At 36.3% G+C, this 22,872-nt stretch overlaps 1 protein-coding gene across 9 annotated transcripts in view; it reads right to left on the bottom strand.

The window, feature by feature from the left end:
• DACH2 (dachshund family transcription factor 2) overlaps positions 1–22,872 on the bottom strand; it is a 312,250-nt gene that overhangs the window by 63,844 nt on the left and 225,534 nt on the right. For all 9 annotated transcript variants that reach the window (XM_050901910.1, XM_050901913.1, XM_050901915.1 and 6 more), the window contains 2 exons: positions 9,884–10,039; positions 6,867–7,039 (listed from right to left, as the gene is read on the bottom strand). In XM_050901910.1, the coding sequence (XP_050757867.1) occupies positions 6,867–7,039; positions 9,884–10,039 (329 nt within the window). The remainder of the gene's footprint in view (positions 1–6,866; positions 7,040–9,883; positions 10,040–22,872) is intronic.

The raw sequence follows: 22,872 nt of genomic DNA, 5'->3' as shown, positions 1-22,872 counted from the left end.
ACAACTTCATGCTTGTGATATCGCTGCTCCTATCTCCCGGGCTGAATTCCATCCCCAATAAGAGAGAAGAATACGAAAAGTTAACGCAATTTCTGTTAGCAAAGAATTTAATTGCTACCATTTTATTTTTTTTTTTAGTTAATACTAAGACACATATTTCTTTCCAACTGACCTTAGTTGACACTAATACTATTTGAATTCTAATAACAAGTACATTTTTACTAGTGTTCTAAAGTTTACAGTCCTTAACTAATGCATTATTGAGAAAAGCAATACATAATTGGCATATTTAGGCTTTTCAAAGAAAGAGAATAATCCTGACAGTAAGCAGGAGCTGTGCGAAATCTGAAATTATGCTGGACGGTGGCTGACAAGAAATACAATGGTTAGAGTTACTGTTCCTGGGTAAGAGAGCAATGGTTAGGTTTATATTTTGAATCATTTCAGTCTGGAAATGGGCACACACAAAGAGTATGGATGACTTGTTGGTCTTCTGAGCTACTTAGAGTATTTCCAAATGCTGTAAGAACTGGAGATGAATAAGGTAAACAGCTGGTCTAAAAACTAAGATAGGATCTGTATGTCTGAAAGCCAGCTGGATCCCATTCATCTTTTGCAGTGTATCGGGAAGTCATTCACTTAAAATACGTACTTTGCCATTTAAAATGCAATTTTTTTCACTGTGTACATATAGTTGTTTCAGTTGTAGTCAACTGGCAATTATTTTCCCACCAAATTTAAGAAATCATAAAAACTCTTCTACGTTTACTGATTTTTAATACCAGATGTTCACTCACTAATTCCATTACCTTGTGACTACTTCCTATCAATTCATTAATTGCCAGCTGCTCAGCCAAACAGAAAACCGCAGCTAATCAGATGGTATTGGTAAACAGCCAAACAAGAGCTTCCTTCTTCACCATTTCTTAAATTAGCAGTCACCGTGAAAACTATGGCAACCTTCACTTGTATATTAAGATTTTACCTTTACGTTTTACTTTGAATCTGAAAGTATAATATTCACTAAAATTGGAAAGGATCTTGCAGGGGAAACTTTCTACTTGTACCCCTCCTATGAATTTTTTCACCCAGTGCTGCTACTGAATGAAAGAAAGGCACTCCCAGGACTAATGATGATAATGCTGTATCTAATCTACTTTATACTATTTTAGTTATTAAGTACAAATGCAAATGACTAAGCCAATACTAAAAAGATCTGAGCCAGAACTAAAAGCTAGTATGTGCTTGGCCTAACAATATTCCCTTGCAAGCTTTGCAAAAAAGAGATGTACTTGCTTCTTACTGTATTTTTTTCCACTTACAAGTTTAAAATAAGTATTCATTGCTTATTCTTTAACCTAGCAACTAGGTGTCTTGGTATTAACAAGAAAGGCATTCTTGGCATTGCAGGGAGAGGGATATGCCTCCCTTCAAAGGAGGAGAGATGAGAAGGATATTTAATGCCATTTGTAGCGACCTGAACACCTCCCAGCATAGCAGTTTCTCTGTATCAGTGAATAAAAAGATACAAAACTGCACACTCACTTCTCCTTTGCTACAGATACAGCCACAAAAATTAGCCTTATAAGAATCAAGTTTAAACTACTCTGTCTCACATGTCACTTCCCTAACATATTCTAGTACCCATTTCAGCAATAAGCTGCTGGCAATAAGCACATGCTATGAAACGGGACAGCATAAATCTAATAATGAGAAAAAATAATATAAATTTTGTGGAAGTTTATTTTATAAATTTTGTAATATTCTGAAAACAATTCAGAATTAATTGAATGCACAGAGATATGAAATTAAATGTTATAAATTCTGTAACGAGAAATGTTTTTATACGGAGAAGAATTGTTTCAGAGTATTCTGAGATGGCCACATTTTTCTGGCTGTCAGGTAAATATTATGAATATGAGTTGTACAACACACAGAAAATAGCACCTCTCAGCAATAATTACACAGCCCATCTGTATTCTCTTTAGGGAATTTAAAATCATGTCATATACATCCTTTACAAATGCTTTAACAATCCCACAAAATCAGGAGAAGAACAGAACACAAAGAAAAGGAGACTCAAAAATCTCTACTGCGTGTCTAGATCACAGTGTACAAATAATGCTTTGTTCTGTTTATCAGTAGACCAAAATATTCAGACAGAAATTGTGTAGAGTTGATCTGAAGTACAAGATTTCAGTTTCCCTACCAAAACAAAACGTTGCATTTCACCTAAAATGGCGCGCGCCCGCCCCCCCCCCCCCCCCCGCCTTTTTTTGGGGTGGGGTGGGGGAACTGAATGGGTTTTGGTTTGTTTCTAAAGTACATTGGGCTGGAATTCTGAAAGAAATATGATTTCAAATACAAAAATAAAAATGCTTTATTTTGAGGTTTTTTTTAAACAAAGCATTTCTATTACATTTTAACTTATTTTCTCTGGGTTTTCCAGCTGCATTCAAAAAATGTGCCGTTTATTCCTAATTGGGACCTCGATAAGAGCAGAAAGAATAAGAGAAAAAACAGTAAGAGAAAAGTAGGAATACAGAAAGCATGAGGGAATGACGATAGAAGAAAAATGGACAGCAGGAAACCAATTTGCAGAAATACTCCTACTCAGGAGAAGCACATCTCTCAGCGGCTCAGAAGAGGTTGTTAGAGAGCCAGAAGGAAAGGGAGAGAGAACAACGAGAAGGAGGAGAGATCGAGGAGGAAGGGTGAGACATGAGGAAGAGGAACAAGGAAAGTGCAAAATATGTGGGGTGAATAGAACAAGCAGCAAGGAAAAGCTGGCAGAAAAGGGTAAAAGAGCCTCTCAAATCTCTGGGATAAAATTTTGCCTCATTACTCTCGGTACTCTTTTGATATCTAACACAAAAGGGAGCAGCTTAAGGCCCCTGGTTTGGATTCGGTTCCCACAATTTCAAGCCCATCCTAACCACAGTATCTCCCACCAACTTGTTTCAAAGTACATCCAGGAAAGTGGCCTTTCAGTGAATATACAACGACTCGCACAGTCACAGCACCAGAAACTTGGCTCTTGCCAGCCCTCCTTATACTTTCCTAACCCCAAACCTGCCCCTCGCCCCCTTCCCGCCTTTTGGCTGATATTGTGTAAGCTAATATGTTTTTTAGTCATATAAGCCCCTTCTGGCTTAAACTGTATAAATCAAGACTTTAGGCTTGATGACACTACCTTAACACTCCTCATGCCTTTATTGTACATAGCTTGAGGCCTCATTCCACCATGGACAGAGTTGTTATATGGGCATGGTCTGATTCTGAGGTTCAAAAGTACTGTCAATGAACAGAAGAGCTACTCCTATTTTTGCTGTGACACCTCTTCATGTATTTGCCGTCCACCTTACGTGCTGAGGTCTCAACTCCTTTGGACCCAATTTAATTTAAATGATCTGTTAAGATTTAGGTGTGCTTTCAGCATTCTATTCAATTTGTGTTCTCAGGATACATCTTAACAGCTCCTTTATGATAAACTGTATAATATGCTGTGAATGCATATTAATAGTCTTATTCATTTGTTGCATAGTCATATTCATTATAGGTCCACTGTAAAATAAAAATCTTAATGTTATGTCGTTACTGCTCTCTGGAGTTGAGTTGTTCTATAAACTTCAGTGAAAAATCCTTTCTCTTTTGTATAAAGGGCCTGTCCAAACTTTGCTTCTGAAGACCTGAAAATATTGTCACTGAATAGATTTTTCTGAGTTTCAGGAACAAAATTATTGGATGACAGTAAACTACTACATTTATTCACTACCGTTTCTAGCCTAAACCATGATTCAAGTGTACTTCAGCTAAGTTCCACCGCAGACTGGTCCTCAAGACCAGGCTGGCAAAGCATTTTAGACCTAGGCCAGTAACTGGATTGCAGAGTTCATCCAGCTGAAGAACAGCTCTGGAAAAAAAGAACTAACAGAAGAGTAGACGCAAGAGGGAGAAGAGAGAGGGTGGTGAAGTCAGTGTTGCTGTCAAATTTTGTTTTTGCCATATGAGACCCTCAATTATACAGATTCTTCAGAACCATTTGAGCCAAGTTTCAAACAGAGCAAGCTCTTTCAGATGCGCAGTAAATGCCTGAAAGACTGGATTTATTACAGGGGTACTGTCAGAACTGTAGCTATAGCACTGCTAGCGGGTGCTGCTATAATCACATCAGATCATATTATAGATGGCTAAGAAGGTTTTGTGAGCCTGGCCGTTGTGCCTGCCTAATTTATAGTGTTCCTGTCAGGAAGAAATCAAGTTTCATAGTTATGACATTTCTTTCTGGAGCACTAAATGTTAACTTTGCTGATCATGCATATCTTGGTAGAACAGCTTATTTCTAAATGGCAAACGTGATATAAAAAGCATAATGACTTCATTCAAAACCTTTATAAAGCAGCTGATTCTCACACCTATAGAAAACAGGCCAAGTGGTATTTTAGTCATCAGAGTATGGAAATAGATACACACTCAATATATTCGATTCATTTCTCCCATTTTAAGTAACGACACGATGCTGGAATTGCCGTCTATCTAAAACTAGTAATTTTTTGTACTTATTAAATGCACTTAAATAATGTCACATAATAAAAGTAATACTGCTGACAGGTAACAGCAGCAATGCTTTTCTTTTACATGTTTCGTTTTGTACAAGGATTTCATCTTAATTGGTCGTCAGAGCTAGATGATTGTACATAAGGGAAGGAAAGGACAAAAGGAGCCTCACACCCTCTGTAATAAAATTCATCTGCAGTTTCAGCACTCAGAACAAACGAGAGAAAGATGCAGCATCACTTGACAGGTGAGAGTAACACAGCAATGGATGCACACTTTACCTCTGTCACATTAGCTACTGGTGTATTTTCCTCTACATCATGTAGAGGAAATAATTCCCGATAGAGTGCTGGTGAGAGCTACTGTTGCTGTGGAGATATTGTGTATCCTCTAGTGCAGGTGTTGGGGAAAAAATAGCTGTGAGTAACTAGCGTCAGTAAGGGCCTGCTAAAGAGCATCCTTAAACCTAACTACTTGCAAAAATTGTAATTTATATTACAAAGAACTAGCGTTGTTTACAAATACATAGTTAATCTTCATTTTGACATACTGATAGCATTTGAAATATAATCAAAGCTTATGCAGTCTACTTGTTGCTACAAATATTCTACTGCTCTATTTAAGCTATGGTTTTCTCAAGAGGTCTCTGAACAGTTAAAGAAAAAGTTACTAAGTGAAACAAATGGAACCTCATTTAATTTCTAACAATTCAGTGACTTGCCTTAACTAATGGACAGTTGGACAGCAGAGATATCATGTTTCCCCAACCCAGCCAACAGCTGTGCCGATACACTGATGATAAGGAGCTTTTATACATCTTAATCCTAAACAGTCTCTAACTAGAGAACACCCCCCCGAATTTTACCAGCCTCCCAGAATCCAAGAAAACAAAATGTAAACAAAATTAAAGTATTGAGAACAACATTTGCCCTAATTTGGAAGTGGACTCTCAATAAAGAGAGAGAAGAAAAACAACCTGAGGCAATTTTGGAGATGCTCAGGGCCAGGAAGAAGATCAGAAGAAAACCAAAGACCTCCAGAACCTCAGCAACAGAGAGACGTAATATTTTATGCTACAGTAATGTGACAAAAGAGATTTGCTTTCTTCCTTGAAATTATATTGATATCAGTAAATACAAGTATCAAAAATAAACATGTGGTTGTGTACTACTAGTTTCTTTCCCTGCTTGATGTAGAAACAAAACTACCTGCAGCGGCAAGCTGTGACAATAGAAAGTACAACACAATCCTAACTAATTTGCCTGTAATATTGGCAACAGTAACTTTCTCAATGATAAAATAATGGTATTTTATAATTAAGATGTTTTACAATAAAGATAGGAGAGATTAAGTTCAGCAAATCAATGAAAGTTATTAGAATAAAGCAACTCAGAACTTTGGGGTTCCAGAACGATGGGGACACGAGTGTAACTGAGCATAAATATCAGAATAGAGAGACATGTACTTTCCAGAACAGATAGCTCTACAGACTCATATACTTAAAAACAAAGAAAAATGGGCTAACATAACTACCTTTCAAAGCTGACAAAATTTTGTCAACAAGAAACATACACGTGCATGCAAATACACACAAAAGTTAGATTGATAAAACCTTTCGGTTTTGCTCAATAAAAAGAGGAAACACCGTGTTGTAGAGAATCCCATAGCATCAATCCTTCACATGCACTGATCCTATATCCTTCTACTTTGAGTATTTCTTGTTTCAATATATTTTTTAGTGTGTGGCAGGACTTCAGCTCTCAACACAGGCATGAAATTTTCTTAACAACCTGGTTGGAAGAGACTATCAGAAGCCTTTCAAAGTATAAACACATTTTATCTATCCAGAAGGAAGTTTAGGCGTGGCTACCAGAGACTATACTCACCAAGGTACTTCTGATTATTTTCTCTGCTATTAACCTGTTCTGGAATTGCACTGCACTACAGTTCCTGTTATGTTCTATATCATTTTCTTTTAAGTATAACATTAAGTTTGATTTTAAACAACATTTTAGAATAGCTTTTGAGCTTTAACAGATGCAGCACTACTTACTCCCCTAGCCTCTAGTGAGTGTTAGTATCTGTTTTTAATTACATTACAGATTTGTAGATAGAGCAGAGCATCTTAACTTCTTGACTGTACTCGTGGGTATTTCCTCAGACTGAAGCACTATCAGAACAGCAGACCAGGTGTGCTATAGGCAGTATAAGCTCATTGCCTCTTAGTTATCTTCCTTAAGAAAGTCACTGTAAATGTTTTTGTTAGCCACAAAAAGCCATTTTTTCTAAGTCTCATAGATGACTCTTACCTTTATAACAGAGGCCCCTGCCCTGGAAAGAGGACTGTGCATTTGGGCTGCTGCAGCCATGTTAGCTATTGTATTGAGGTGGTTCATCTGATTCATTGCCATTGCAACCGAAGCGGGAGGTAGGCTGACGGGAAGCAGAGGGTGGGGCATCATCATAAACGGCAGGTCTATCCCTAAAAGAGAGCATGGGCAGGTTATGTGTGTCAGTCCCTCATTTCATAACCCAACACCTTAATTTTTAGAGTCTATATTCTACTGGAACATTGACTAGTCAAACTCAATATTATTATGTGTTAATAATTTTGATGTTACATAGGGAATAATTGTCTTTGCATTCCAGAAAAGGCTGTATGGTTTGTATTAGGAAAAGAAACATACAGCTATAAAATAACACACTATTAGCAAAATGAATATACAACAGTGCATAAGTTCAGCGATCTCTTTAAGAGCAATAAGGAAAAAAACCACAAAACATGCAGATATTTGCATGTTTTTCCAATACATCAGACGGATATTTATAAATAATTTTATCTGACAATATACTCCTACCAAGTTCTCTTACTATTATTAGTTCACATACACAGCAATCTGAGACTAGATTTTTATATTAGCACTATTTCTTGAATACAGGAAGCTGTGAGTTGGACTACAGACACTACTGAACTGCCGTACAGAAGGTCTGTGAACTGGAACATGTAATGAGAGGTTAAAATTGTTGCCAGAGGTTTTAATTTCCAAAAAGTCACTTTAAATCGTCTTCTGCTATGGATATAAAACAATTTAAGAAGGTATGAAATTCATTTGGACCAACTTGCAGATCTTGACATTGCCAAAAGGGTGATGTTACTGCTAGCAAGAATTGGATTCTCGTGTTTCATTAATATCTATTTCAGCATGTGTATTACTTGTTGTATTTAGTAATGACTACAATGGAAAGCAAGACCAAGACATCAATTAACGGAAAAAATTGTTTCAGGTTATTTTGCTTTTAAGAATTCTTTAGAGAGACCACTTGAAGATAGCTACCTTTGGGCATCCAAAATAATTTTTTCAGAAAAAACAGCACTCGTTCTGCCAGACAAAATGTCTTATCATTTTTCTAAATGAAATTTAGCTTACAAATTCTCATTAAAAAAAATTCAGGTACAAGTAGTAAATAACAATCATATAGGCAGTCATAACCATATGCTATTCACATTAATTATTTCTAAAAGTTTTTTAACTTTTGGCTCTATCTTAGGTATTTTAAATGAGAAGGCCAGTCACCATTTTGGTGTATGACAGAACCCACAATAAAAAATATCATTGACTGATATAGCTTATGTCATTCCAGTACAATTTGACTACAGTGATATAAAAACACCACTGCACCCACCACAAAAGGCAGAATTGTATATATTCTGAGCTCCCACACTATTTCTGATTAGATTGAGTATATCATGATCAACAACTGTGATGTCTTATGATTCACTATATATTTTATATGGTGATCCACACCAGTATTAATTATGATAGGTAATAAGCAAAGCCCACATACATCTCCCTTCATGTTAAACCATACTGACAATCCCCTTCGGTGCTTAAATCCATAAGCCTTTGTTCCCCTGCATATCTCCCTTAACAGCCCAATAATCTTTCCTCATACTCTATAGAGTTCCAAAACTCCCAGACACCATCTGGCCACATTGAGTTGTATGTCTACTTAAAGTCCAATTGACATGCAAACTAAATGCAAACTACAAACAGAATTTAACAGCACATCACCAGTTTTAAGACACAATCCGTCAAACATTTCAGAGGACTATGAAGAAAATATATCCTACACTTGCAAATCATTGGACATAATGTCTGACATTCAATAAACCCTTTAATAGCCTATAGACATTTGTCTACTACAAAAATCTACTGGAAAATATCTTTAAAGTTTTCTTTAACAGCAAAGAACACAATATCCCTGTATGTAAAATATATACAGGTATGGAATCATGCAAGAATATAAAATGAAAGGATAAGCTACAGTGAATTGAGTCCTATGATCTGGTGATTCTTAACTACTGACACGTAACCCAAAATGCTCAGGTCCATGAACAAAACAGACCCATATTGTAGGAGTCATTTCAATAGCTTTGGTTTGTTCAAGTCTGGGGCCCTACATAGGTAGCAAGGAACTATCTGCTCCTAAAATTGTGCAAGGAGCCAGAAATGTCATTCATCCATTAAAACTAACAACAAAAATCAAGTTTTAAAACTTTGAGGATGAACAGTTTAAACAAATAACAAGAATTCAGAAATAGTGAGATTTTCATTCTTCATCCACCATCATCTGTTACAATTAATTTTACTCCTTACTAACTTTAAAAATATTAATCCTGAACATCTTTCTTGGAATAACTTTCCCTTCCCTTCCTTCCCTCTCTGGGTGCAAAGGAGAAGGGGAACTGCTGGTTTCCCACCTGCTCCCTTCCTAAGGGAAGGAAAAGAGATGGGTTTGAAGGGAGCTTTAGTTCCAAATCCAAACTTTATCTGTGTCATTTTATTCCAGTTGCTTTGGATAGCTGGGTGCAATGGATGACCTTGCCCACACCTGGCAGGTACAAGGCAAAATAAGGCAGAGGGACTGCTTCTGCTTGCTTTCAACTAGACATTTTGCTTTTATTCCTGGCTCTCACATTTTTATTTGGTGGTCAGCATTTTCACCTGGAAAAGAATCTTCTCATACAGTTAAAATTTTAGGCAACTTTATAGTTATTTTTCCCTTCAGTCCAGGCCATGGAAACGTCAATTAAGGACTGACAGTCCTTGAATAGTGGGTGACTATTCAAAGAGGGCAGCTGTATCCCAGTGGGCAGCTTGGACATGATGCACAAGTGCAGCAGACAGTGGGAGGACTGACCCTCCTGTCGCTCATGGGTCTCCCATCCATTTCCCCAGCCTCCAGGAGGTTGGGAAGGAATGCAAGCCCAGCTTCCAAGCAGGGCTCTACGTTCTTTTTTTCCCCATAAGAGCACAGTACATACTGTTGGTGAGCAGGTGATTCTGCTGGAGAGGACTGAGCGGGTGCGCACTTCCAAGGCTCGACTGTCCTGACAGCGTGGGATGACCAATGCTATGCTGTGATCCTGTTGTAATGGGAGACTGAAGCTTGTCTTTATCCCAGGAGGATTCACTCCCACCTGCAAAACAGCGTACAGACAAGCCATAAATGGCATATACTTTTCTTTAAAAGACATTTTGCTTGGTTAGCAACGAGCTAATACTCTTTACCATAGAGAAGCATCTAGCACAAACACAGCACTGAAACCTACACCTGAATTTTCTTTTAATAAATGAATAAATATGCATCAGGCAAAAAATATGATTAGAAACTTTCAGCATCGCCTACCTTCACAACACTAGTTTCTGGAAACAGGAAAAGCTAAATGTTTAAGGATAAAATCATCCAAGTAAACATCAGTCATAATTAAGTAAATAAGGCAGAAAGGGAACATCTGAAACACTGAATCACAATCTCCTGCTATCACAGGGAATCAGGCCACCCAGTCCCTGCCAGAGACTAATCGGTGTCCACTCTTGGGCTCGTCAGGTCTCTCACCGCTGTTAATCTTACTGGAGAGTTGCTCTGCTATTCACTCCCTCCAATGCTCACTAGCATTCTAGCTTAAATTCATCCCTGAACAGGTTACAACAATTTATCCCGCTGCTATGTTATCTTTCAGCTTAAATAGCTTTCCCTCCACCGCTAGCTTTGATCCTGGGGATGTTCTAAGTGAAACACTTCACTTCGCTAGGTTAAACAAGCCAGGCATTAGGTTGGGCTTGGAAACCATCAGTATTCAGGAATCTAAATTTAAAGAGTCTAGTTATCTATCATGCACAGTAATTACCGTCTACAACAACAAAAAAGTATAGCAAACTAAGCACTCATGTGTTTGGTCCAGAATATCTGTTTGGTCTTCTGAAGAGAGGGTGTTCTGCAGCCATTTTACAGATTGTAGTTTTCTTCGGTATTACACTCAGACACTTGAATAACAACAAGTTCCTTTTAAACAGCAGTTAAGTAGAACATGTTAGTGAATTCTGAAACATATCTGGTCCACAAAACAAACCACCTTAAAAAAGTTAGATTGAACATTTCTAGAGTAAAAAGTATTTTAAGTACACTTCCTCCTCAGGTACGCCCCACATTTTCAATTAGATTACAGATTGTTAGGAAAATGTGTAACTGCAGTATTGACTTTGTTTTGAATTTATGAACAAGAATTTCAATTAGAATAAGTAAGTAGATTACTGTGATGCAACAGATAGAGGCAGCATGCAAAAAACCATTTTAATTGAATATGAAAGTAACAGAAAAATTCCATTCTTTATTACAACACTTAGCTAATAAACATGATTAATATGGCTAAATGAAAAAGTTTGAAAGATCAATGATTGAGAAAAAAGGAAATCACTCCATCATTTTAGCACTATGTCCAAGTATGAATTACCTTCCTATAAAAGATCTGTAATTTGTAAAATGATGAGTAATACATTGACAAAGAAAGATACACTAAATTATGCTATGTGATATTAATATAACATGGCATAGTACAGTAATTAGAAGAACTACTCCAGTTAAGGCTGTGTCAGCATCTTTGTTATTTACTATACTGTATATCAGTTCTTTCAAATAACATTTGACTGAGAGTATAGAAGTTGTTCATTCTGACTATTGTGAAACAGAGGTGGTATTATTTGGTAAAGTATTTCTCAAGTTAAATGTGTAATTTAAAAAAGATTTTCTGAGAAAATGCTTAGCATTTGATTTTACCAAGTGAGTTTTATTTTTCTCCATATGCTTTTTCAGTAAATTTAAGTTTAACATTTACACTTTATTCTTCCTCAAAAGACACAGCATGTATCTTAGCATGAATTTTTTGCTTAGAAATAGATTTTGTACATGTAACTTCACGTATCAGGGCAGTGGCCACGAAAACTGTGCACAAGACAGTTTGTCAGAGATTCTTGAATGAAAAGAAAAAACTGCACTCTTCATCTAAAAGTCTCCCTCACCCCATTTGTTTTTCTTCAATACTTCCAACCCCAGGCACAGATGGTCTAAATTCTTAGCTCATTTACTTATTTCTGGAAGTTTCTCTTGTCTTTCCAAAGCCTCGTGCATCTACCCACCATACTTCTGTGGCCCTGAAGCTGTAGTATCAGAGTGCTCTACCAGCTTTCTGTGCCCAGCTTTACAACTGTTGCATGTTCCGTAGGAAAGTACAATTATTCCTATTTTACAGATGGAGAATAGCACTGCACAGAGAAGTGACTTGCTTAAGGAAATACAGGAAACCTGCAATGGAACAGGAAACTGAATTTAAATTATGTTGTACAGTCCAAATCACTGGACCAGTTTTCCTTACAGATGGGGACAATAATAACTTTTTTCCCTGCAAATTCCACTTGTAAATCTGCTCCAGTATTCAGTGCCAGCAACACAAGAATAAATTGCAATACACTTATCTCTACAGACCATTCCTGTATTCTTATATTCCCTGTCACTTCTCCTCAAAGAAAGAAAAAAAATAATACTGCTGAGCATATGATGTGTAATAAAAGTGCATGTTAAATGAAATGTATCCTGTAGTCTGCAGTATACCACATAGATAACAGCTTCATCACCTAATCTGGACTGCATATACTATGTAGCAACAAGTCCCTTAAAAAGAAGATAATAATTAGAACAACTTCTTACCTAGAACTATTCATTTGTGACGTGTTTTATAAGGGCAGTATGATTATCTCCAGCTTACAAGTGGGAAAGTTGAGGTGCAGAATTATGAAGCAACTTCCTCCCTGTTACCTGGTAGACTAACGGTGAAACTGGAAGAGAAGTCAGGTCTCACAGGTCCTACTCCTGTGCTCTATACCATAGACACTTTCAAATCATCCTACCCACAGTCCCTTCGCACAGCTAAAAAATAATAGTTTTAAAAAAAAACTTCCATCCTTCCCTGCAGCATCTATTCCCATACAGTAAGAAAAATTTACATATAAATTAATAGTAAGCCAGAACTAGATTCACATTATAAACCAAATACGTAAAATGCAAACCTGTGGTAATATACTCAGTCCTTTTACTATCATGTAACTTCAAAAAAAAGAATCCATTTTTGAGCACACACATTTTCTTATTTAGTAACACAGTTGTCAGCATGTTATATCAGCAAGTACATATTTGACATATATATATAAAAGTGTATTTTCAAATTGTTACCGTAACAATTAGAAGTGAATATATCTATAAAAAATAAATCCTCCTTAATACGTCAAATTTAGGTTTAGCCACAATTTTTCAGGAGATTGCTGTTCATTGTCATTTTTTGTCCAAATAGGTGCCATCAATAAGGCAAAGATCTCATGTTTTGATTCTAAATCCTGTCTTTGGTATGATGAGCTTACAGGTGAAACTAAAAATGAAACTTTATGATATGAATCACGCAATACACCACAAAGAAATAAATTTACAGGAGTTGAAATTTTTTTCTCTCATTATATTCAAAAGGTTTGGTCTTTGAAGAAATTTGTATGAGGAAAAAATAATTACTTTGTCCACACTAAGCTAATGAAGGCTCTCACTCTTTTTAATATAGAAGATAAGGAGTCTAAAATTAAACAATGATCTGTACTACTGCATATAGAGAGACGAAGTTCAAGTCATTTCTTTTAGGTATATATGAAACAAAAGGGGGAAAAAATACGAAAAAAGAAAGCAAACGTACACCACTATGGAAAATGAGACAACAGAAAACAGCAATGGAACTTACTTTACCTCTTGTATATGAAGGGAAATACAGCTTTTTTTTATTTTAAATGAGAAAGAATATTTCATTTTAAAATATTAGTAACTTGATTCATAAGTTTCACAGGAATATTATTAGAGCACTCAGAAGTCTGTTGATCTGTCAAAATGCCAATACATCATTTATACACTTCACAAAAAGCTTTACGTTTAACTCTATTACCCACTACCCATATGACCTTCTCTCCAACAGATAAAACTAAAGGACAAAAAGGTAATTTTTCCTTATCTTGTTTGCATTCTAGTCGATCTTGTCCCAGAACAGATTGTACTCAGCATTAAAAAAGGGCAAGAGAAAGAACCTCCATCTTCCAGAGCTCCTGACGCTTGTCAGAAGCAAGCACAGAGACTGTGGTTTCCTTCACATAGCCACACCGAAGTGGGAAGAAAAAGGCAGAGCTATAAGCTGGCCAGCCATCCTAAAAGATTGCAGAATGCACTGACTGCCCAGCAGAAGCAGCTAAAAAAAGGTCTGACCTGCTTGAACCATCCAGTTCAGGCCACAGAGCGAATGTGTGGTGTACAGTTCTGCTTTCAGATTTGCAGCTAAATGCACAATAAGGATGAAAAAAAAGGCCTGATTGTCTGCATTGTACACAGTCATCTACGCAGAAACGTAGTGTATGTTTCAAAGGGCACAGATAAAGACGGACACTACATGGAGTTGGTAAGAGAAAGAGTTCTTTACGATATACTTAAAAATTAAAGTCCGGTATTTACCAGTCCTAACAGGTTACTTGAGAGAGCTTATTTATCAGTGCATGAATTACACTTATGTTCAACTATGCAAAAGCAAAACTAATGTAACAAACTCCAGTCCATTCACTTCTAAATTAAAATGTGGTGAGAGGTAAGCATTCCCTTAATGCCATTTTACAGCCCAGTGGCCAAATTCTGTGTGTCTCTGTTCCCAGGTCCCTGCGAACAGCAAATTCAGATGAGTTCAGATGCACAGGGAGTTAAATCACAGGTAACACAAAGAAATAGGAAAAATCAGCCTAAGCAATACATACACATGCTGCTGCTGACATACACTGTACTAACAGACCCACTGCAAGTTTATTTACAAGCATGTACATGTCTAAGCAAAGTGCCTCTGTTTAAGTTTCATTTTGTTTAGTTGAAGGAAATGCAGATGATAAGCTCAGCTTCATTTTTCTGAAAAGGCTGCTACTCACTCATCTTTCATTTTAGTAATTTTATAAGATAACTCTTAAAGCTACATGATTTCTAGTAATAAACCCTCTGTGCATTTGTGTTCTTCAAAACAAAATCCCCAAAACTTTTTTTGGTGAAGATATATTTGTGACATTTAAATTAGTGTCTTGTTTTTAGGTATTGGAAGGTCTCCAGAAAGCAATCAAAGTTCAATTTGGTGACAGTTTCTTTTCATTTGGTTTCAAATTCATTTTATCAGCCTTAAAACTGTCTGGGCTAGCTAAATGAAATCCACTCTGTCAGAGGCACCTTTGAATTGAACAACCACACTGTTTCAATCTATGTCTGTCATTTTATTTTTTGTTGTGATACATTTCTGAAAAATTGAACTCAAATTGTTAAAAGCAATACCATCTTCACTGTCCAATTTTATTCTAAAATTATTTTTAAACACATTTTTCATGCTGTTGGGCATATTAAGCATAACATCAGCTGCAAAGAAAAAAGTATTCAGTGCATTGCTATTTCAGCACTGATAATTTCAAAGTATTTATCACCTCTAACTTCTTTTATAAGTGCCCAGCACACACAAGACCTTTGAAATTTTTTGGCTTATCTAGAACCCCAGTACTCCTAAAACAACATGGGCCTATTTGCCAGCATTCCTAGCCCCAATGTTTTCAGGTGACACCAGACTGTTTGCTTTTACCAATACCCTAATCTCACCTCAATACTGGGAAAAAAATGGTCATTTTTTTGGCCTACATAGAATATCCTCTGCTGAAAATACTTCAGCCTACAACTTTCTGTCAACTCTTTTCATGGTATCACGAAAGCATGATCATGAAGAAATCATGAAGAGCATCTGAATGTCCCAGGAAGAGAAGATCAGGCAGAAAACAATTTTTGTCATATTTGATAAACTGAGAATCTCACTACAGTAAGGACAGGAAGATACCATCCAGGTTATATTCCTGGTAAACTGTCACTTTCCTATCAGAAAACCATAATCCTGACCTGGAACAGTTTTATGACCCATTTATAATTCTTAAACTTCTTAGGGTTCTTCTATAACGCCAAATTCTGTCCCTCATATTGGCAGCAGATGATGTTATTTATGGAGACCATGCAAGCGTGGACACTTTCTGTGATTCCTTATCACCCCCAAATAAACTTTCTTACTTTAAAATGGGAATGAGATTTTTAATCAGCCCCCAAAAGCATGACACCCATCTGAAAATCTAAATGGAAGATTTGCAATGCATTTAAAGCTTTAATGCATTGATTTGTTTAGCTGTGTGTATTCAGCTATATCAACTTCTGGATTGTGCCCTACAAGAAAGCCACGAAAGTGTACAGGGTAAGATATTAAAACTCAAGAAATCCAGTGATGGCTTTACTGGGCTACTTCCAAAAACTTATCAAGTGGTTCAGCAGATGTAATTACTGCTTAGCCCTGCCAAAGCTTTGAAATATGCCCATTAATTCAGCAATTCCCAATCTGTCCATCAGTCAGTCATACTTAAAAAATATGTCTGTCACAACTTAGGTGAAGTAATCTGTTGATAATTATACAATAAGAATGCATCTGAAATCTGAATATAATTTCTAAACTTTTTGAAAAGTCTTAATGACAGCAAAATCAAAGTTTATTTCACAGCAACAGGATATTGAAGATAAGTGGGACTATGTCAGAATATTTGATGCCATTTTAATTAAGAACAATTAATTCCAGGAAGATACTTTTTTAGAAGGTAAAAGCAGAGATGTAATATTTATTTAGGAACCTAACCATCCCTCCCAAACCATTAATTCCTTAAAACGAACAGAGAAAAAGAAATAAGAAGGTGGTAAATACAATGCGTTTTAAAGTTCCTAAATTATGATCGATGATTATACTGCTAAAGCACAATACCGGAAAAGTCTTCTTATTGTCAGTTACCTTGGAAAGTAAGACTGTCCTACAATGGCCTTTCCAGTCAAAACAAAATCTCACAACTAAAATCAGGTGCTCAGTGTCAAAGACTCATAGCAGTATAGAACCTGTTCTCTCTCTCTCTAACAACAGACTGGGTCATTCATCCTTTCAAATTACATACACAAAAATGGTGATGGCGACTAAAATATGGCAGGATGTTTTCTCCTACTTTCTAAGACCAGTGTAGAAGAACTACTGGCTGCAGCAACCAAAACTTTTTGGCAAAACAGTCTTCTGTAGACAACTGCTAAAATATGGATGGCCCTTTCCTCAAGTAACTAATATTAAAAAATGGGAAAAATGTTGCAAAACAAATAGAGAGATGCAGGAAAAGGAAATAACATGCAATATGATGTAAGGGAGTAGTTTGATAAAAACACAAACTGCTCAAAGTGGCAGTATCTTCATCTAAACTCAGAATACCAAACATACCTCAATGGGTCACCTGACTCAACTTAGACCATCAAAGCATGCCATTAAAGTTAGATTTAGCAAGATGAAACATCATATTTTTAGAAAGTTAGATACAAATTATACTAATTTTCATAAAAACACACTAATATTCAAAAGCACTTCTCAAAGTTAGCCACCTTTACCCATTCTCCTCTTTTCTTTTGCTGATTTAATCATGCAAAAATATTAATCAAAACAAGTTGCTTCTTGGCTAGGAAGGAACGTGACACGCTGGAGAAAAGCTCTGGTAATTAATAAATGAAGTCTTTGCTTCTTTGTTACCTGATAGTTAACTATGTGATAATGAAGGGGTGTGGGGAAAAGCTTGTAATCGTCCTATCAATAGTTAGATAGTTATGGCTTCCTAAATGGAAATCAGTCATGATATTTCCGGAGGGAGGGGCAATATAACTAAAGGAATAATGGCTCCCAGAATGCATACAAACAGCTACAGTCCATCTAGCCTAATACCTTGTCTTCAACAAGGGCCAAAAGCAATACTTACTGAAGAGTTTAAATACAAAGAAAACCTATAGCGACAATTTCCTGTAACACTCTCCAACAATTTATGCATTAGCAACTTCCTGAAACAGAGGTATTTTCCTTAAATTTAATAACCTTTAATAGATTTTTCTTCCATTAACTTAAACTGATGTCAGTTTTTTGCATCTACAATATCCTGTAGCAAGGAGTTCCACAGCTTGCCTATGCACTGTATGAAAACTACCTCATGTTATTTGCAGGTGTGTTTTGGGGGGTTAACTTGGCATTTGCTGCCTTCTTCTGATGTCTTCTAGTTCTTGTAGTGGATGAAATAAGTAATAAATCCCTATTCAGTTTCTTCTATACTATGTGTAGTATTGTTCTTGGAATTAGCGAATTTAGATTTAAAACCTGAACTTTCTTTTGGATCTACGTCAACGTCAAAAGCATATGAAATCCCTTTCCTGAGAGGTAATAAATGACCTCTATTCCATGTCACTCAAGGTACTGTTGTAGAAACCTCAGCAAGTTTGAGCTAGTGAGCAGACAATATACCTTTGCATTCTTATTGGAAAGTTGGGTCAGGGAGACCCCTACTCCTGACAGCTTACAGAATGCGCTGTTGACAAAAGAGGGCTTACAAAAATCTGCACAGATCATTATTTCAACACACACGATGTTGGTGAACTCAAAAAGAGAGGACAGCCTTTAAATGTTCAATACTATTTTGGAATATAACCACAGGATTATGGTTCATTCTTGCACAACTGATCTGCTCCCTTCTGCACTCCAAATGGTTATTGCTAACATTTTTAGTAATAAGTGTGTGACTTTATCACTATTTATTTTTCTATACAAAGACAAGAATACTGATCTAGAACACGGTATTTCTTCTGGTTTAGGACCATCAACAAAGAAATTAACTGTTTTCTACTGCAGGACCAAAATCTGTCTTCAGAAACACGTGCATTTCACAGAGGGAAATAAGGTCAAAATTTTGGTCTGTCATGTTTTTATTACTGTTGATGATGCACAAGCCAGAAATAAAACAGCTTAACTTTCAGATCTTGAACACAGTTTGTCGGGCTGCCTGCCAGAAAGGATAAAACATACATCCTTCTAAACTCAACAATTTCAGCCAGCAAGCAAGGAACTAGGATTCATATTCCAGTGACGATAATCATTGACACCTTCACTCACCACAAACCAAGCGGTTTTTGCTTTTGGTTTTTTTTTTTTTTAATTACTTAATATTTCCCACATTTAACAACTTACCGAAACAACCACTGAGATACATGTACTTTTTATTTTCACTGTGACTGTAACTAGCCAGATAGTTTAGTTTGACTTTGAGAGGCTTTGAGAACATCTTGACATCCACAGCAGATAGGTAATGCTACAGTACAAAATCAGATCACTCAAGTTTCAACAATTTATCATTTACCATTTTTTGAAATAATTATTATGAACAGTTCAAGTTACAGATTGTAATCTTCTGAGTTAATTTGTAGTGAAATAAATGAATTATGTATTTATAATCTTTTCAAAAACTAATACTAAAAGAACTTTGTGTAATATAAAATATGGCTTGAAAGAATTAAATACTGTCTGCGGCACTTCGCACTTGCACATTTGGGCAATCTTCCAAACCCCTGCCAACTTGAAGCATCTACACAGAACTCAATGACATTGGAGATTTTACTAGAGAATGAGAGGTTGCAAAAGGGATGCCTAACATCCTTTTATATTGAAGCTGAATGACTGTAGAAGCTCTCCAACAAGATTTACTGTCACAAGCCCCAGTTTCCATGAAGGACCAGTAAGTGCAGACACTTGCACAGTTCCAACAAGTTGTGTCAGTATGGGGAACGTTGGCAAGGTATATACTAATTCTGAAGATGCACCATTTTTTATATCTGGCATTTGATTCCTTGCACTAAGTTATGACTGACTTCCAAAAAATTTAGAATGCTGCCAAAACGAGGAGAGCCTGTGAGTAAACCTAAATCACATAAAAGGTCAGCAGTGAAATCTACTGTGTTTCATTTAATGCCAGTCTAAAAATAACATGCAAAAAAATCTTGAACTATATTAGGAGCCAACTTCGTATTTCCTTTAAAAATCACTTTCATTTTTGGTCACAGTAATAGCTGAATATATACCTACCACAGCACCTGGACATCTTACACGTTAAATCAACCTTTGACTTTCAGAATATTTTTCTCATTCAGCAAACCTAGCCATTAGGTGCTCTCATCTAATCTCTAGTGTAATTCTCCTCAATGAGTATCAGTGGGAGCTTTGCATTAGCTTCTCTAAGGAGCAGGATCAAACCCCTAGAAAAGACACACAGTGCCAAAGAAACTATTCAAGAAAATACATTCTAAATTTGTTATTGTGTAAAGGATATTCTATGTCTTCGCATTAATATTTCTTTCTGAGGTATACAAAACCATAAATAACAACTATCATCAGAACAAACATTTTAATAATGTTTATATTAATACCAGATAAAGTGAAAATATTTCTTAAGAAGAAAAAGTGAGAGGCTTCAGCAACAAAATACAATAGCACAGTGCCAAGCTGAACTTAACTAAGCTTGAGGTTTTGGACGGGATTCATTTCTGCTTGTGGTATAAGTATGCACCACCTTGATTATCATTTAAAAAAATATTGACAGCTTGCCTTCTCATACCAATGCCTAGTAACAAATTCCAAATGTTTTGTCACATTTCTTGTGAGCAATGCCATCTGCCAGAGGTGGCATTTCATGGCTGTTTACCCTGACTCCCTCCAAGAATTCATCTGCCACTATCTAATGCTGCCTGAATAAAGGGGATTAAGACTCTGATGCAACAGAGACTATTGATAATTTGGTATAATTGGGAAGAAATGAAGATAAATGAGGTTGAGGATGGAGAGGCAATTAGTTGAGCTGCCTGTACAGCTGTGTTCTCGGCCTAGCTCCCCTGGCCTTTTCTTTGGTGAGGTATGTGCAAATTAAACATAATGACAAATACACTCTTCCCAAAGCTCTTTAGTTTGGGAAGCTTGAAGATATGATTTTCACTTCTGAGATTCTAGGCAGTTTACAGTTTACAAAAAAAAAAAAAAAAAAAAGAAAGAGAGTCATACTCACTGTTGAGAATTTTAAAGAGCAATGCACTTTGCAACAGCACACCTATGGCACAGTATCTCTTATTTCAAAACACAGCTCTTCATTTGGCAGTGGTATACAGCACTGGTGCTGGTTTTGTGGTTTTGACCAAAAGGATGAAGGCGTCTGCCTCCCTCAGTGCCACAGAGAGCCTTGATTGTTCCACAACTCCGGATGTCTTCGATAACTATATTTGGTGTCTTATTCTGTAAATATCCTCTTATCCATTATAATTGGTCAAACAAGCACCCTAAAGCATGATGCCCCTGAAATACCGATTCTTTAAAGTCTAGCCCCACATTTTGCAGCTAGACCTCCATTTTTTAAAATTGTGCTAGCTTTTAAAAATACTGGTCAAAAACCTTAAGTGAAATGTCTACAATACACATTTTACTCTACAAAAGATCTTAGAAGTGACAGATGTTTAGTCATAAATATAATACAAAGACAGCTACTCAGATATAAGCCTTATTTCTAAGCTGTATTATTCAGGTGAGGCCAAGTAATCAAGCTTGAATACCTTGAAAGGTATTTAAATCCAAAGTGAACATGGTCAGACTACAAACCTCCAAATTAGAAGGCACAAATCTGCAGTCTGATTTGTAGTTCTTCTTTCAAATATATTGAGATACCTTCATACATACACATATAAATATGTGCATATATATAGTTTAACGTAAACTACAAAAAAATACATTTGCCACAAGAAATGCCACTATATGTTTCACATAAGATTCTAAATAATTTTTCATAAATGTCAAATAATGTAAGATCCCTTTTAGAAAGAAAATCAGTATTTACAGAGGCAGCTTTGGCTTATAGACATGTTTGCCTAACTACACACCATGTGAATTTTCTTCTTCATATATAGGTGATTCTATCTGAATTAGGTCTTAGATGAAAGACTTCATAAAATAGCACTTTTTCCTGCATCCATATTGTCTTCAGCTATTTTAAAAAATTATTTTATGGATTACTTGAAAAAATGCTCCTTAGATAAAGAGAAAGCCTAGCTCCTATGCATAGAAGGGATTTTGGTAAATTTTGGAAGAAAAATGTTAAATGTCTTAAAAGAACAACAATTTAACAGATTTATTTTGTAACGTGAATTTTCAACATAGTTGCTTTGTATTGTAGAGTACAGTTTTTTGGTACATTCTCAAAGCTGAAAACACTTGAAATTATCCCTTTTCAAACTCACAGAACTTCTGCAAAGTACAATGTCTCCTCCTGATTTTTTGTGTATGAAAAACCTTTCTCAACCTCAACGCTGTACTTTTCCCCGCTACCTAGGAGTCAACCAAAATTTCAGTTTAGCTTTATCTAATGTGCTTTTTCATTTTGGATTAGATTTCTACAAAAGACAAAACATAGTTCACTTTTTATGAGGCAAACATGCCAGGAGAAAAAAAAAAAAAAAGAATAGATTATACTTAAGTTTAAATCTACCTTGTTTTCTCTTACTGAAGCTGAAAATTTGGCTGAGGTAACTGTTCCTTTATACAACAAAAGTTTTTAACATATAGTTCAGATTAGTGATTTTTTTTATTAGTCTGCAATATTCAAATTGGATATATTACACCTCTTCTCATTAACATTGTAAATGAGCAAAATTATTTGCTGCCCATCTTCTGGCTTGACACTTTATCAACGTATTCCAAGTTAATCTTCAATCTTGTGATTGACTGTATACAGTGCACACATTAAATAAGTCATATTGAGCAGACCCTTGGCTTTCCACTGGGAACAAATGCCCATGTCCTGGCTGGAGAGACAGCAGCGGCTCCCTCCGGCTCTGCCTTGCTTTCTCACACCTGCACCACAGCTGTACACACTTACCGACACTCACATTGGCAGCCTCCATCTCCTGGGATCACGCAGGGTTGAGTGCTCTCAAACAAAGCCAAAATACACGTCTCTGTGGGTGCTCCTG

This window comes from Gymnogyps californianus, chromosome 9 (assembly GCF_018139145.2).
Source record: "Gymnogyps californianus isolate 813 chromosome 9, ASM1813914v2, whole genome shotgun sequence".
NCBI classification, from domain to species: Eukaryota; Metazoa; Chordata; class Aves; order Accipitriformes; family Cathartidae; genus Gymnogyps; species Gymnogyps californianus.
This window is presented reverse-complemented; position numbering and strand designations above follow the sequence as displayed.